Source organism: Heliangelus exortis, chromosome 1 (assembly GCF_036169615.1).
Source record: "Heliangelus exortis chromosome 1, bHelExo1.hap1, whole genome shotgun sequence".
NCBI lineage: Eukaryota > Metazoa > Chordata > Aves > Apodiformes > Trochilidae > Heliangelus > Heliangelus exortis.
The window spans coordinates 133,601,957-133,619,820 of record NC_092422.1 but is presented as its reverse complement, the minus strand read 5'-3'; the positions used below and the strand labels follow the sequence as shown (position 1 = coordinate 133,619,820).

The 17,864-nt window shown below is 38.0% G+C and overlaps 1 protein-coding gene across 2 annotated transcripts; it reads right to left on the bottom strand.

Annotated features, from left to right (window-relative positions):
* Nucleotides 1–4,894: 4,894 nt before the first annotated feature.
* LOC139806901 (GLIPR1-like protein 1) lies at nucleotides 4,895–17,710 on the bottom strand. 2 transcript variants are annotated; one of them, XM_071767163.1, is made up of 6 exons: nucleotides 17,536–17,710; nucleotides 16,072–16,317; nucleotides 12,848–12,951; nucleotides 7,046–7,131; nucleotides 5,869–5,895; nucleotides 4,895–5,773 (listed from the first exon to the last, which is right to left on the bottom strand). In XM_071767163.1, exons 1-6 carry the CDS (start codon nucleotides 17,704–17,706, stop codon nucleotides 5,619–5,621), a joined length of 789 nt encoding a protein of 262 aa, XP_071623264.1. In that variant the 5' UTR covers nucleotides 17,707–17,710; the 3' UTR covers nucleotides 4,895–5,618. The 2 variants fall into 2 exon arrangements, with proteins under 2 accessions (XP_071623264.1, XP_071623274.1); XM_071767173.1 differs by lacking the exon at nucleotides 5,869–5,895.
* Nucleotides 17,711–17,864: the final 154 nt, after the last annotated feature.

The following is a 17,864-nucleotide window of genomic DNA, read 5'->3' as shown; positions in this document are numbered from 1 at the left end:
TGTTGTTTGTGCTATTCCGTTGCACTGCTAAGCAGATGAACTTAACTTCTGGTATTTTAACACAGATGCTAAAAGATGTTGATAGTGTCAGGCATGCAGTTTTACAATATCGTGCTGCCACTGCCTTATTGTTAACTGTTGTATATACTGGGTTAGATAAATGCTTAAACCGCTTAAGGGGTAGGGGGATAGATTAGAGATTTAATTAGACAAGGCTTATCAATTATATTAGTTATTATTGCTTTTGTATTATTAGTACGGTGTTTATGGTGATGTATCATTAGCATGTTATCTCGTGCGATGAAGCAAGTCCGGATTTCTCAAAAACAAAAAGGGGGAATTGTTCGGAGTTTTTGGAAGAAAACAGACATGTGAGCAATCCTGACTAATAAGCTTTAGCCAGAGTGAGCTAAGGGCTTTGGGGCCCAGCTGCAAGGTTATTAAAAGATCAGCTATGTGCAAAAGATAAGGGAGATGGCAGCAGAAAAGAAGAATAACAGGATGGGAAAGCATCGCATAGACAGCACATAAACAGTTGCATTTAACCAGTTCTGAGCCCCTGAGAAAAAGAAAGTTACGGCAGATAAAAAGTTGCAAACAGGATGCCTGCGATCAACAAAGCAGGACAACGATGATAAGCAGTACCCTATCGCAATGCGACGACAGGTGTGTGAACAGCAACACACAGCCAATCAACATGAGCCACGAAGACGCCAAGACCATATAAATGTAACACTTTGCTTAATAAAATCGAGTTTAGTTGCTAACTCATATTGAGTCGTCTCTTTGCTCCGCAAGCCCGCACCCTCCGACAACCAACAATTGGGCTATGGGTTTGCTTTAGGACCTAAAACTTCAACAGATTGACAACTCCCTCCCCTCCTCAGGCGATCTTCCACTGTTACTGATATCACCTCCACAAGTCCACAAGAATAGACCTGGAATTCAAATGCAAAGAGTGACCACCAAAATCTCCTGCTGGCCTTCACCCAGCCATGGAACCCTACCCACAGCACCACCAACAATTGGGCTATGGGTTTGCTTTAGGACCTAAAACCTGAAATGGTCGACACCCGCTCGCCCTCCTCGTCCGCTCTCACCCTGATACTGATACTTCCTTCACAGGTCCATAAGAACAGACCTCGAATTCAAACACAGAGTGACCACCAAAACTTTCTGCTACCCACCCAATGGTCTTCCACCCACTGAACTCTGTCTACAGAACCACCAAAAACTGGGTTATGAGTTTGCATTAAGACCTAAAATCTCAACAGTTCAACAACCCCCTCCCATCCTCAGGCAATCTTCCACTGATTCTGATATCAACTCCACAAATCCACAAGAACAGACCTGGAATTCAAAAGCAAAGAGTGATCACCAAAAACCCCTGCTGGCCCATGGAACCCTACCCACAGCACCACCGACAACTGTGCTACAGGTTTGCTTTAGGACCTAAAACCTCAACAGTTCGACCACCCCCTCCCCTATTAGGGTGATCTTTCGCTGTTACTGATACGACCTCCACAAGTCCACAAGGATAGACCTGGAGTTCAAAAATAAAGACTGACCACCAAAAACTCCTGATGGCCCTCACCCACCCATGGAAACCTACCCACAGCACCACAAACAATTAGGTTACGGGTTTGCTTTAGGACCTAAAACATGAAATGGTCAAACCCCCTCCCCCTCCTCGGCCGCTCTCCACACTGTTACTGATATCACCTCCACAAGGCCACAAGAACATACCTGAAACTCAAAGAGTGACCACCAAAAACTCCTGCTGGCCCTCACCCAACCATGGAACCCTACCCACAGCACCACCAAACATTGGGCAACAGGTTTGCTTTAGAACATAAAACCTCAACGGATTGACACCCCCTCCTGCCTCCTTGACAGCTCTCACACTGTTACTGATACCAGCTCCACAAGTTGTCAAGGACAGACCTGGAGTTCAAAAACAAAGACTGACCACCAAAAACTCCTGATGGCCCTCACCACCCATGGATTGTTCATGGTGCTGTGGGTAGTGTTCCATGGAAGGGAGAGGGCCAGTAGGAGTTTTCAGTGGCCACTCCTTGCGTTTGGGAGTCAGTTCCATTTGTTTTGAAATTTGGGAGCTGAAATTGGCAAAAATGGGAGAGAGGCAGAGGGGACAAATGGATGAGATATTAGGTACTAAAGAAATCCCATAGTCCAATTGTTGGTAATGCTGAGGGTGGGGTTCCATGGGAGGGAGGGGGCCAGAAAGAATTTTTCAGTGGTCACTCTTTGTGTTTGGGAGCCAGGTCCCTTTGTTCAGAATTTTGGAGTTGAAATTGGCAAAAATGGGAGAGCGGCAGAGGGGATGAATGGATGAGGTTTTAAGTATTAAAGAAATCCTAGAGCCTGATTGTTGGTGGTGCTGTGGGTAGGGTTCCATGGGAGGGAGAGAGCCAGCAGGATGTTTTAGTGGCTGCTCTTTGTGTTTGGGTTCCTGGTAAGTCTGTTTGAAATTTGGAAGCCAAAATTGGAAAAAAATGGGAGTGGCAGAAGGGAAGAACAGATGAGGTTCTAGGCACTAGTGTAAAGCTGGAGTCTGACTTTTGGTGGTGCTGTTGCTAGGGTTCCATGGGAGGAAGAGGGCTAGGAGAAGTTTTCAGTGGCCACTCTTTGCATTTGGGTTCCAGGTCACTTTGTTTGAAGTTTTGGAGCCAAAATAGGCAAAAATGAGAGAGCAGCCGAGGGGATGAACGGATGAGGTTTTAGGTACTAAAGAAAAAACGGAGCCTGCTTGTTATTGGTGCTGAGGGTAGGGTTCCATGAGAGGATGAGAGCCAGCAGGAGTTTACACTGGTCACTCTTTGGGCTTGGGAGCCCTGTCCGGTCGTTTGGAATTTTGAAGCTGAGATCAGGAAAAATGGGAGAGCCATAGACATTTTAGGGAAATGTTGATAAAATGCCTAGGTGATAAAATGCCCTGAAAAAATGCTATTTTAGGGAACCCTAGCAACCATGCCCTGGTCCCTGGCTAATCTCTGGTGTCATTTGTTAAGCCTGTCTGCACAAAGGAAAATTTTATAATATCAAATTTGAGCAAGACAGAATTACTTACATTTTCCTTTCCTGGTCCCTCTTGCTGCTAACCTTTGTAGACCTCATCTATGAGCGGACACACTGCGTAGGATTTCCTAATTACCAGGAAGGGTTCTCCAGATCCTCTCAGCAACTGGGGCTCTGCAGTGACTGCAGATCTGGATGATGCTAAAGTAATTGTCAATTGGTGATGTATTTTTCTTAATCGCTATTCCTGTGTTTGTGTAGTAATTATTACATGCATTGCCATGTTTTGCTTTGATTTCGTTATTGCATTTTAGTTTTGTCATACTTCTCTTTACCAGTTATTGTATCATTTAAAACCTCAGTAAGGATGAACTAACTTCTCTAATTAGGTGCCTGTGTCTTTTGTGATGATCCTGTCCATTTGGCAAAACATTTGGACACCACAAGAACTAGTCCTGAGGATAGAACCCTAGTATCACAATTTCAGGGAAGCACAATGAAAAAATATTTTCATGGATAGAAAACCACTTATTTTATTGAAACAGGACTTGATGGCATCCCAATCTGCACATCATTCAGTGTTGCAAATTCCACAGTTCTCAGATCAGGAAAAAAACTATGTCATCTCAGATTAAAGGCCTACTATCACCTTGGAATAAATATGGCTGGTAGGAACCAGTGTCTTTCTAAAGCTCTGGCAGACTGCAGAGCTCCTTCTCAACTTTGCCATCACTCCTAGGCATACTCTGATTGCCACAGTCCTAACTGCGATTAGGTTACTAAATGACAAAAAGGACAGCTATTCTCAGGGCTAGAAATTACTGTGTTAGATACAAATTTCTTCCAGATTATCTCAGAGCTCCAAGTTGGAAAACTTAGGTTTTAATAACTGAATGTAAATGGTGGATTTTGTTTGTTAAAAAGCAGTATCTTAAAATGTTGCAATATTAATGCATTAAAACTTGGAAAAGCTTTATGGTAGTTTCGTATTTTATATTTTGGCTTTTTCCTTTGTCTGAAATTTAGCCCTGAAGCAGGCCTTCAAACCCTAATATGACATAAATAATGATTTTATCTTCAGAGATGAGGAGTGTTAATTACTCAAAGTGAACCAGTGGAAAGAGCTGCTGCTTATGAACCTTCATACTGCACAGTTTTGCATACTGCACAGTTTATGATTTTAGGTATATAGTGTCAGGCTTCTAGATTTGACAATATAATCCAAGCTTAAATAACAAAACTTTTATTTGAAAAATCTGTTCTGTATTTTAATAATTTTAGAATATTAAAATTACAGAAAAAATAGCTAGCACATGCCTAGTTTTAAATCTACAATAAAAGTCTAGCTGATTTTCTTTGAGATTTATATTGTCATTTTTACACAATTAATGGAATTATCAGTACATATTAGATAATAAATTGGAACATTTGAGACCTAAACTGTCAATCACACACAGAGAAAAAAGTGTAGGATTAATTTGTTCCTGGAGTTGAAGTCATGGGAGCTTTCTTTAAGCTTTATTTGATTTCTAAATACGTAGGATAGCATATTCTACATACATATTCTTCATAGCAGAATTTGTGAGGGTTTTTTTATTTGTTCATTTAACAATAACGGTGAAACATTACCTAGTAATTATGAACTTTCATAGTTATACCAGCATTCACTAGAAAAGGCTAAGAGACAATAATGAAAAAATCTAGTTTGCTATTATTGTAAGAAAAAAAGCTTCAGATTCTTGTATAAATGTCATCTGTCTTTTTGAGAAAGTTAAACTAAAGTATATTAATGAAAGACTTCATATCTTGGATGAAAGAGAGTAAAATCTGTGTTGATTAAATGGACTTGAGCAAGTTTCAGGATAAAATAAAGAAAATTTATTGAAAATTTAGAACCCTCACAAAACAGGAAATACACTATGTGTGAGCAGTGGTACATATTAAAACAAGGAATAAAAAAAATAAAATTATGAACAAGACTTAGAGCGAATTAAGAACAAAATAATTAATAAATCTAAAACTTCACATTGCTCAGTGAATGTTCAATGAATGATTGTTGAACAATAAGTGCATTAGCTTATAAATACCAAGCTGCACTAACTTAACAAACATCAAGACATCTAACAAACCATTTTCTTACTTTATACATTTTGTTTAGAACATTCTGTCCTTTTAGGAAACATGACTTAGTACATATTATGATGCCAGCTTTCTTTAGGCATCTAAATAAAGCATTTATGATTTCAAATACTGGCTTAGTATGAATTACTGTTGTTTAAATGACATATACTCGAATTCCAGGAATGGAGTATGTCAAAGTTTTGGGTAATTTAGTATTTAAAATTAAAGTTCCAAATTACGTACTAACCAGATACCATCTTTAGCTTAGTATTTTCTCAATATAGGTTTTACTCACATGTAACTTCACTTTATTTGCATATTAGCTTTCTCTAAGGAGCATAATGTAATAGCAAAAAATTATGCTCAAAGGAAGCTGTCTTAAAAGCAATGTCAGTCTAAGTTTTTTGCTTAATTCACTAGCATGTGTCTTCAGAAGATTCTATGTATTTCAAGTCCAGTTAGGTGGAGATATGCATGTTTGTACAGTGTTTTTTGATAAAATAAACAGCTACAAAAGCAAGAAACATCAACAATGCTCTCAGAACTACAAGAGTGATACAAGCCTCATCACAGGTAATTCCGAACTCCCAAGGAGGGTACCATCTTGGATAATCTATAAATAAGCATATTAATATAAGATTTGTTTGGAATAACTGCATTTTAAGTAATTGAGGAATATAAATAACAACATAAAATTGTAATACATACAAATAATCTTATCGCGTTCAGGATTTCCTGGAAAAAGATAAAATAATAAAGTTTTATCAGCAAGCCATGATTTAAGGAGCCTCTTTTCTTAAATCTTTACTACCCAGATAAAACAGTCTCACCATATTTACAGTCAATAGACTTTGGAAAACACTCCCATTGATAAACCTTGCAAATAAAAGCTAAAATGTTTTTCAGAGGAGTCTGCAAACTAAAAATTAAGACCAACAGGACTGCTGAATGTTTATAAAATTAAACTAACATAGATATTGGGCAAAGTAACTGTTAAACAGAAAGCACAAATCTTAATCCCAGTGTGTTAATTTAAGCTTAAAAACTTATGTCTTAACTTTAGCCACAGGAAACTTCCCAGAAGATGGAATTTGTCAGGTCTAGAGGTTTCTGTCTCTTGATTTTGCACTCCATCAAAACATACCTTGCACTTTATTAGAGTAATTAATTTTCTTGACAAGAACAGAGTTAAAAGAATTACCCCATTTAAGGGAGAAAACCTATTTACCATGGGGAAAATACTTCATAGCTAGAGAATAAAATCAATGTGCAGACTCTTTTCCCACAGACATAGCCAGGTGAGAGAAATAAAATGTGTGTTTGTGAATAATTTCTTTTATAACTCTAGCACAAATTACAGAACCAGTATGACTTTCTCACGGTTACTGTGATGGCTTACAGAGTGTATAAGAATTAGCTGTGCTTGAATGTAATTTAGGTGTACCTATGCAAAACAATCATGACAGACTTAGTAACTGCAATTAAAATATTTTAGTCTAAATACAAGTGATGAATAGCTTTGTAGTTTCTGAGTGCTTATGAGACTACTTCAGAATTACCACTAAATGCTACTTTGAAAAGTATGTAGCTAGATGCTGATTTCTTCAGTATGATTAATGAAGTCAGTAGAGCACCAGTCTACAATACATTGCACTAAAATAAGGAATTACACCTGTCTATAATAAAAAAATCCATAATGATCACTGAGGCACAGATTCAGTAAAACATGAATCATCTGTTTGTCTCGTGAATGTTAAATGGCCCTTGGAATAGTTTTAAATTACTTGTGAATCATCGAGGAGTAAAACAGAGCTTGCAACATTATTGAGTAGGTGGTTGTATTATTTCCTTTTATACACTGAATTTTACATTTGCTTTTACTTACTACACAGTTTATTTTCACAGGTGTCCCCTTTTCCACAGCTACTGCATGATCTTCCTGCTACATACGGTTTTCTTGGATAATTACCACTACAAAGGAAAATATTTTAAAATTATAATAATAAAAATATAATAATCATATAACAATATAAAAATATAGTAATACAATACAATTATATGTTATAATAATATAGTAAAATTATATAGTAAAAATTTGAAAATATTTGTTAGAAATCTTAAATCATTTATTGAATGAAAATACAAAAAATTGCTGACAATTCATTAAAAACAGCGTAATTTTCATTCTTTTCATTTCATTGTTCTGTCCCTCTGAGAGAAAATAATCTTAAAAAGTTATTATTTTTCTTATGGGGAAATACTTGGGCTTTTAATTAAAATTTTATATTTTTATATTAACTACTAAAACATAATGTTTAAGATGAATCCTGGTTTCAGTTGACAAAAGATGAGGATTTTAGAGCGGAAAATATTAAAGCTGACACACTCCCGAACAGTTTAAAACAAACTACTTAGCAAAAATAGAAATCTTGTGAGCTACTTACTGTTGAATCATAGCCTTGAAAAGCAAGACCTTAATTCCACAAAATGCAAATGTCCAAGTGTAAGTATGAAGTTGTAGTGAAGACAGTGGTGTCCTTAACATGCATAAGGACCTCATCCAAGGGAAGCCAAAGTGTTTAAAGATCACCCTGCAATACTTACTACTTCACATTCTCAAAAAGGCTCCTTATACATATGTCTGCTGAAAATGATAACATAGATACCATCATTCTGGCTTCCTACTACTACTAGGTAATGAGAAACATAGCATCCAGTCTATGATGTACCCCTCCAAAAATATGAAGCAATGCTTTTTCACAGCTTAATCCTGGGAACACAGGAAGATTTAGTCCCATCAAGGGTTGGTGGGCTACTGGTGTTAGGTTTTCTTGTCATTCTAATAATTTTAATTGTGGGCAGTCCTCTAAGGAGATCATTTTCACCAAGACCTGTGATAACTTTTTCATAATTCTAGTTCTGCATTTACGCTCTATATTAGCTCCACCTGTAAACAATATCTACTCACCAGACATACAGATTTGAAGTTTGGTATGATATCGTTGTACAAGATGGAGGGAGAAGAAGATCCCAAAAGATTTCCTGCAACTTACTTGCTATTGTTCTTCTTTGATATGTCTTTCATGTAGATTTGCCCACAGGTATTTTGTCCTGAATTTTATCCCAGCAATATCTACAGTGGCATATTGCAACCACATACACTGACATGCAGTCCAGCCAGTAATAAAACTGAATAGGGATCTTGTGATCCCAAAAATTGAACATATGTTTTGAACTTCTGAGAGAAGAGCAGGAAAGAGAGTTGTTAATACATATGCATATTTATATATCTCAAAAAAATAGAAAGTTACAGGTTATATAATCTTTTGGATTATTGTCCATATAGACATTCATAGAATGGTTGATTCCAAACAAAAATCCACACGGATACCTTACAAAGGGTCTCAGAATCCAGAACAAGAAAGACTGAAGGATAAAGAATTACTTATGGAAGCTCTGGCAAGAACATAACACCTCATAACGTTGTGAAAGCAGGCCTGCTTGGTGACAGTGTTTGCTTCAGTTCTAGGAATGCAAGACAAAGAAGCTACAGATGTTGGCTGAGCTACAATTCGGTAACTCTTTATTGGTATCAAAGGCTTCCTCTATACGTGATAATTACTTTGTTACTTCACACAGTTCATAATCTACTGTGAAACATCATTCAAGATAAGTATAACTCAGCCACAGATCCAGAGAGATGAAAAGCCTTGCCTTTTTCTCTGAGAGGCCTTATCTTGTTACTCCAAACAAGTAAATCTATCCACTCATCTATCTACAGATTGTTTAACACCTAGGTTGTAGAGTGCTGACTCATTCAGGAGGTGTGAGGAATGAGGAAAAAAAAGGCAGAAATTAATTTCTGGAGGGAGAAAAAACATCCCTCTTACATGGAAACCTAGGTGGTTTCTGAAGACAATGCTACTTAAATGGAATAAAATACATGGGAGACTTATCATAGGAACTTTAGCTTGGCTTGCTGGTTTAGGTTTAGAAATGAAAAGGCTCTCTCCACAAAAAGTGACATTATCCTGGTTTATGTTTTACTCTTTTTACTAGGTAAAAAAAAGAATAATAATTTAACTACTCATTACTGCTTTTGCATTTGCTTCTGACAGCTACTAAGTGTTGAACTGACATTTTCAATGGTTTTATGGATGACTGCCTTTTCCCTCAACTATTATGTAATACTTATCTACAGTAATTTTCATTTATCACTTTATAAATATTTATCACTTGATAAATAAAGTGATAATAAGTGATCCTTTAACGCTGTGATCCTTTCACACTGGAACTCCTACAGCTTTTTCACAAGAAACCGAGTCCTAAAAATAGCAGATATAGCCACCTCCTGGGGACTGGACTCTTTTTAAAGAGGTGGTGGAGACCTGGAAGGTCATTATCCTGGAAAGGTACAATAACAAAAGGTAATGAAATGTTATCTGTATTCACAAAAGCATCTAAGTATCACAGATTATAGTTTTTCTTACAACAGAAGAACTGAGACGCATCAAGTGAAGCTGAGACAAGGAGGTAGTTTTTCCACATTTGTTGAAAGCTGTAGCACATCTCTTGTTCTGAGTATGCCCAGATCTGCCAAACAGGAAAATATCCTGTCCCTGCCAGTATCCAGGACCAAAATGAACTCTTGAAGTGAATAGGTCAAGTGACAGTATTCTGATTGACAGCACTTAAGATTCAAAAAACACAGTTACTACCTGTATGACAGACCAATAGCGATATGAAAGAAAGTACCTTACTGATTAAAGGCATCTCATTTTTTTAACAGTGTTGGGGTTACCTCAACCACTGATCCTCAATCCTGATCTGAAACTGTAAATACAGATGTTCTAACTCAGTAAGATCTGAGTGTGTTACCATCAACTCCCAACAGAAAGCAGTTCTAAAATAAGCTGAAACTTACAACTCCAAAACCAGGAGAGGTTTCCCCTTCTATTAAAGTAAACTTAAGATGAAGGTCCCTTCTATTTTACATAGAAAACCAAACAAAAGTAACAGTCTAAACTGAACTGATAAATCTTGATTAAATCTACAGATGATTTTTTGTGATGGTATTTGGTGTTTCTAACCATCTTGTAATATAGACAGTCATCCTGGTAGTTCTGATTTACAACTCCAAATAGTTGAGAAAAACATGAGCATGAAGATGAAAACTTTCAGCTGGGATATCTGATTTGCATGTTAAACTACTTTCCCTACAAGTCAATGTATTATTTATAACCATCATCTCCTCTGAAAGACAAACGAAATGAAGAAACTTTGAATGGGAAAAGAAAATCAGAGAAGGGTTTGGAATAGGAAGCAGAGCTGCTAGTGTTCTAGAAGGCATTTTTAAGTTTCTCAACTGAGAGTTCCTTCATAATAGAGTGGAAACTATGCAATTCCAAAACTACTTGACCATCATAACCGAGTGGATATTGTTTACTTTCAGAACAAGCTGGAAATCTCAGAGTCCCCCTGGTATGCTTCCATGTGGTTGGTGAGTGCAAGCTAGCCAGTACCTAAAAAACAATGACAGCACTCAATCTTACACACCAGGGATTTACTGAATCCAGTTCTGACTGATAGCTTATATTCACCCAGCACTACTGTGAAGACTCCAGAAACTCTCAGATGTCAGGAGTTTTCTGATATTGTGCAAATGTCAAAGCACCCTGCATTCACATAATGCATACAGAACAGTAATTTGATAGTTGCAACTGACACCAGCATCTTGTCAAATGAGAAATCACCACAGTATCGATCTAGTCTTCCCTTCAGGATTCATCAGGTTGTTTACTAGCAAGTTTCAAACTAACAATTCAAGTACAAGTCCAGTTTTGGAGTACAGGGAGAGAGATGAACAGAAGCCAATGAAATTTTTAGTTCAGGATAACTGAACTCCCCAGTAGTGGCCCAGGTTTGCTAGAAGCCAGAAGAAAAAAGAGCTGGCCTGCAAGGTCACAAGCTATATATGTTTCAAAAAATGACAGACTGTTCAGGCACATGCTTGATTGTAGACAGTGTACCACTATGAGACAAAATGCATTATTTTAAAACTATCTGCCTCCATTTTCAAACTCTTCCTGCTTAAGGAACAGCACTGACAGGTAAGTATGCTTTTTTTAGAGTATCAATTTAAATGGAAAATCACATGTTGCACATTTTCTTGTATTGATCATTTACTGTTTCCTAATGCTTAAGGAACATTTGGTATAATCATAGCTTAATTAATGGGGCAAGAAGTTACAATTTTAATTTACTTAGTTAAAAAAATGAGGACAAACAACTGATGTAAAATCTTGTTATTATTTATATCATCCCCATCACAAAAAATTATGTAAAAAGCTCAAGTGCATTACAAAAAATATACAAAACTGCTAGAGGTAATTACAGCTCTGAAAGCAGTTTCCTACAGCTGCTTTCTCATTTCTTCTGTTTCAAAGGAAAATAGAATAAATCACAGAATCAGAATCAGACAGGTTGGAAAAGACCTCTGAGATCATCTAGTCCAACCCTTGATCCATTACTACTGTGGTTCCCAGACTATGGCACTTAGTGCCACATCAATCTCTTAAAAACCTCCAGGGATGGAGAATCCACTTGGGCAGCCCATTCCAATGCCTGATCACCCTCTCTGTAAAGAATGTCTTTCTAGTATCTAACCTAAACCTCCCCTGGCAGAGCTTAAGTCCATGCCCTCTTGTCTTACTGGGAGCTGCCTGGAAGAAGAGACCAACCCCCCCTGGCTACACCCTCCTTTCAGGGAGTTGTAGAGAGTGATGAGCCTCCTCTTTTCCAGACTAAACACCCCCAGCTCCCTCAGCCATTCCTCATAGGACTTCTGCTCGAGTCCCTTCACCAGCCTTACTGCTCTTCTTGGTCTTCTAGACCTGCTGCAGCACCTCAATCTCCTTCCTGAACTGAGGGGCCCAGAACTGGACACAGTACTCAAGGTGTGGCCTCACCAGCGCTGAGTACAGGGGAAGAATCCCTTCCCTGGACCTGCTGGCCACACTGTTCCTGATACAGGCCAGGATGCCACCAACTGGATGAGCACCGTTCAGCACCACTCTCTGGGGGCCTCCAGCAGTTCCTAACCCAGCACAGAGTGCTCCTGTCTGAGCCCTGGGCTGACAGCTTTTTCAGGAGAAAAAGCTTTTTATGGGAAATGGTGTCAAAGGCTTTGCTGAAGTCCAGGTAGACTCCATCCACAGCCTTCCCCTCACCCACCAGGTGGGTCATCTGAGGATAAAAGGAGATCAGGTTGGTCAGACAGGACCTGCCCTTCCTAACCCCGTGCTGGCTGGGTATGATCCACTGTCCATCCTGTAGGTGCTGTGTGATTGCCTCCAGGATGATCTGCTCCGTAACCCTGCCAGGCACTGAGGTCAGGCTGACAGGCCTGTAGTTACTTGGGTTGGAAAGTTTCCTGAAGAAGAGCATCAGACAAGTTTGGGATATACTTACTTAAGATTGGCACAGAATGAGATTTATCAGTAAACAGGTTAACAAAGTGCAAGTACACATTCTAATGTTCATGGCTTTCTCAATAACTGATTCAGACAATCATCCATTTCTCAGATTGCATTTACAAGACTGCCAGTAAATAAAGAACCCAATTAACTTACAGCTAAGTGTCATTACAATTGCTTTCAATTTTTTAACTTTTAAACCAGCAACTTACCTTGGTGCATAGTTGCAGACAAAATGTGCTGCATTTCGTATTCCTACAACTTCCTTACAAAAGGCAACAGCACAGCCAATTTTATATGAGTAGTCCCAAACAACCTAAAAACCACAGTTTTAAAGTAAATTAAAACCTAAACTCAACACTTATGTAGTCTAATATCCAGGAAGTTTCCATTATTTTCTAGGATTCTACATATTACCTCATTTTTCAACATGTGATCATTTGAAAGAACTGCTCGTAGGTGAGCTTTTAAAGATTAACTACTAGAAATTTACTACTTAACATAAAGTGGCCCATGCTGCAAGATCCCAGAAGCTACTACTTGTTCAGTAAGTCACTGACTTTATCATAATGGAGTATTAAATTCTAGGGGACAAAAGGGAAGCTGGTAGCAACTACTCAATAATTCCTTTAATTTCAACATTTGTAACTCAGAACTGCATAAAGGGCTTCCCCTGTGGGCTAGAAGTGGTCTATCTGATTACTACTGTAAACTTAAGTCAGAAAGCTTTAGTGCTGCACATCTGCAGATTAGCTGGTGTTATCTGCCATACTTAAGACAGTTTGCTATCACTTCCAATTTGAGCATCATCTCTTTTTTCTTAGAGATTCTTCCTACACTTAATAATATACTTTATGCATATGATTAGCTGAACTGTACTGAATTCAGGTAAAAATGTTTAAGTATGTAGGTAGAACATCTAAATGATCATACATATAATTTCTGGAAAACATGAAGTTATAGTGGCTTTATCTCAGTATCTTCCCAATATGAACAGTGCAAGCCTCAAACTTGACAAACTGATTTGAACATCTAAAGTTCCATCTCTTCAGTTGTAACTGCAAGAAGCAGTTATCTTCAACAAACATAACCCTTATTCAAAAAGGATCTTAATGCTTAATGTGATGTTACCCAAATCCTGGATTAAGGACTAAGCATTTCAGGGGCCTTTATGAAAGGGCTTCATACATTTTTTTATTATTTCCACCATTTTGGAGATTTCTGCACCATGGTTCTCCTAGTAGGTTTAAACAGTCTATCCATTTAAGATTTGTGTGTCTTACCCATTTTCAATTTTGTGTCTGAGCCTTCAAAACTATGATGGCTCCTGGATCATGCCTGGTATTTGACTATCAATTTTGATGACACATACTTTTACATGTTCATTGGTGCTTAACCTATATACTCTGCTATTACATTCCTTTGTAATTCTGCCTGAAATTCAGGAACATTTTGACACACCTTAATTATGATTACCTTAGAAAGGAGCACACTATATTAATCAGGGAAAAAAAATCTTAGAAATGAACATCACTTGAAGATTAATGTGCAAAAACCTCCATAATTCTATGCAGACAGCAAGGTTGAACAGCACATTGTAAAATGCAAGGAAGCACCTTGATACTTAACATTTTATAATTTATTATGCCAGAGGAAAAATAAAAATACTTTCTTAAGATAATGTTTAATTCTAATCTTCTGAAGATTTTCTGCTCAGTAAATGGCACAACTTAAATCCTCCAGCCTCACTTTTGAGTTTGTTACAGGTGGAACCAAGAGCAGGAAATAATAATAATAATTAATAATAATTAACACTTGAGGGGAAATACGGGAGAAAAGACAATCTGAAGCTGACTCAAAAAGAACCTTGCAGCTACTGTCATGTCCTGTAACAGTTTCACTGCAAGTATACTGCAGGTTGTTTTAATTTGTAATTTGCACATACTGCAGTCTGAGCATCTTTGAATACTGAAATAAGAAATTTTAGTAGGTTATTGTTGATAATAGTTTATAACAGAAACCACCAGTATCTGCATTCAAAATCTCTTCTAGCACTGACCTGCCCTAAGCTGCAGGACTTGGTTTTTTTGAAGTCCATTTACTAATTAAATACAGCTTAGATATGGTTAATCTTTCAAAATGTTTTGAATTTTAGAAGTCATCATGTACAGACGGTAGCTTCTGCTTTAGGCTTCCCAGGATTTCATGAAGCAATGCGCTGAGGACTAGATAGCCAAATCACCATACGTTTGCATGTGCCCACTGAGGTTAGTTTGCTTCCCCATTTCCTACTGTTCCTCCAGGATGGATGATTGACATGGACAGCTATCCAGAGTTTCGTGAACTGATAGCAGAGTTCTCAAAAATGGGCTGTGGACCCCCAGGCTATCTTGTTATACAGGTACGAAACCCAGTGGTAGGAAGACATCTGGTGGTATTTAACATGAGGCCCAAAAGGATCAGTAATGCATGTGAAAACATACAGTATGGATAATTTAGGGCCATATTTATCATTGCTTCCCAGGTGTTAGCACATTCAGCTAGAACCACACACAGAATTTCAAGACTAGTCACTCGTCACTAGTGCTGGTCTCAATAAAAGTGCATACTGCAGTCCTGAGAGTAGTAAAGGATTCAGACCTCATCAAAATGCAGATATTTTGCAGTTGCAAAGCAGAGATTGCAGGCCCAAATTCCCCTAAATTCTAGATAAAGTGTTTTTTAAAATTAGATTAAATGTATTTGACATTAAAATTATTGTCTGATTTGTATCAGTGAAATATTATGTGTTTGGTCATAGATGAAACTAATTCTACTGCAAAGCTTACTTTTTAAACATGGAAAATAAATAAATCCACTTAAAATACTGTGTTCAGAGAAAACCTTTACTTTCTCAGCAGAACAAAGTTTGTCAGAATTACCACTTAGAAATCAAAAGTATATCACAAACTGTCTCTTTTGTTGTTGATGCTCTTTTTTTCCTTTCTTTTTTATAGCATTTGCAGAGTACAATTTACTTTCGCTGGATTTTTGATTTCTGTTAAAATATCTAAGGAGTACCCACTGGCATTCTGCAGCTGTGATTATTTTGAACAGCATATTCAAACTTACAGAATTCAGAAATGTGTGCAGCTAGAAAACCTGAAAGGATTATTTTATGAAATTCACGTGGTGCTGATACAATGAAAGAAGGACTGAGGATTTTAGCAGTACCAATATTGTGAACAAGAGGAATGGATTATTATCTTACAAGACAAAGAAGTAGCAGGAGTAATGAGCCGTTAATGCAGTCACTGCTTGAGATGACAAAGAGAGGAAGTAAAACTGTCAGTCACTACAAACCATACATTCAACTCTGTATTATTTATATCTATTTAAAACTACTGACTTATCTGGTAGGCACTATACAGGATATTCCACTGAAGAGAACTCTTACCTGAGTGTAATGACCACAAACCTTAGTACATTTCTGATCTGTAAAATTATAGAATTTAAACTCATTATACCATGACTTAATGGCATTAGCAACAGTGAAAGCTTGATGACTTCCGGTCCAAATATTCTCTCCAACAGATGTAAAATTAGGATGGCACTGATATTTCTTATCTAAGTATATGTTATGTTCAAAAACGCATCTCTTTGCCCATGCCCTGGCAGTCCTTGCCAAAGCTGCATCCCAGGTCTGCAAAACAGGAAAGGTGGAATCGTTGTGCAATGTTAAATTACAATTTCATCTTAATTGGATAAAACTGTCAATAAAGTCTGTCAATAAAGTACAGATAGATATCACATCCATCAGTTTCCAATAGAATACTTTCCCTTATTTAAGCAAGTACTTGTGTTTTATTTTCCTTTTGCAGCACAGAAATATGAACTTTTATCTTCAGATAAGAAATCACTTCCACATTAAACATGAAGCTTTTTTTGTTGTTGAACTGGTCATTAAGGATTCTATTAGGTACATAAAAATGAATTCAAAGTAAAAATGCACAGCTACTATAGATTCATATTTAGAGAATTTTTGAGAAAGCCTCTAGGAACAAATCTTACTGATCCTATTGGATCTATTTTAGAAAGACAGCTTCGTGAGATAAACATGCCAATGTTTGGCCAGTAACTCATTCTGTTACCTTGTCTTTGCTGTCTGTCATTCTTAACATGATTTCTGATTCCCAAGCATGAGTGATGTTTGCTATTTTTTTCCAGCCACAATTATTTTTCAGGCAGTTCTTTCACTAAGTTTTTTGTACCATTAAAGTGTCTAGTTCTATGTATTATGTAACAGATCCTGTGTTTTATTACCTAAGTTTATCAGTGTTTGTACATATCTGTTTACTTTTAGTCTGTATGTGGCTTTTACAAAAACTCCACTGGCTGCCAAAACTTTTTTCTCTCTAATGCCTTCAGTTTCTTCTAACCATCTTTTTTACATGTGTACCTTGATTCAAAATTTTCTCTCATTTTCCTATTCCTGAGTAAGAAAACTGAGTGCAGTGTCTACCACAATCTTCCTCACTTCCAAAGTTATACCATCTTATCTGCCATTCAGGCAGATAAGGAATCCATCCAAAAAACACGGTTCCAGAACTGGACACAGTCCAGGTGGCTCTCATGAGAGCAGAGTGGGAGAATCACTTGGGGTGTTAGGTGGACATCTTCAGCTGGCCTCACTGCAACCTCATACTGCATGCCAGCTTTTTTCTGTTCTCACCTGACTAAAACTGATTGAACTCCCTACACTATTTCCTTTCCAATAAACGTGATTATTTTTGAACATAAACCAGTGGTGCTACCCTTGATCCACCTTGACCATGGATCATCAAGAGACCCCTGGCCCACTGCTGCATCTCCCCCTCATAGGCTTTGAAACCACTCTGGGCATCCCCAGGACCATCCCTACCATGTATCTCATGTTGCTGGCAGGTGGCTGAACTTTGGCACGGAGGTCATTGTGGATGCTCACGCAGTCCTCTATGAAGGTCTTATCTGTGATGCTCGGTAAGGTGGGCTCCTGACTGCCTGCAGCCCCCAGCACTAGTCCCAAGGCCAGCACCACCGAGCACGCCCTCATGGTCCTAGTTGCCAGGGCCTCGCCTGAAGGGAGGGCCTCACCCTCCTACACCTTCTGTTTCTCAGCTTGTTCCAGAAACTTCCCTGCCAGAGAACCGCCGAGCCGAGTCCTGCAGCGGCGCGGCGCGAGGAGGCCGCCAGAGGGCGCGCGCCGCAGTT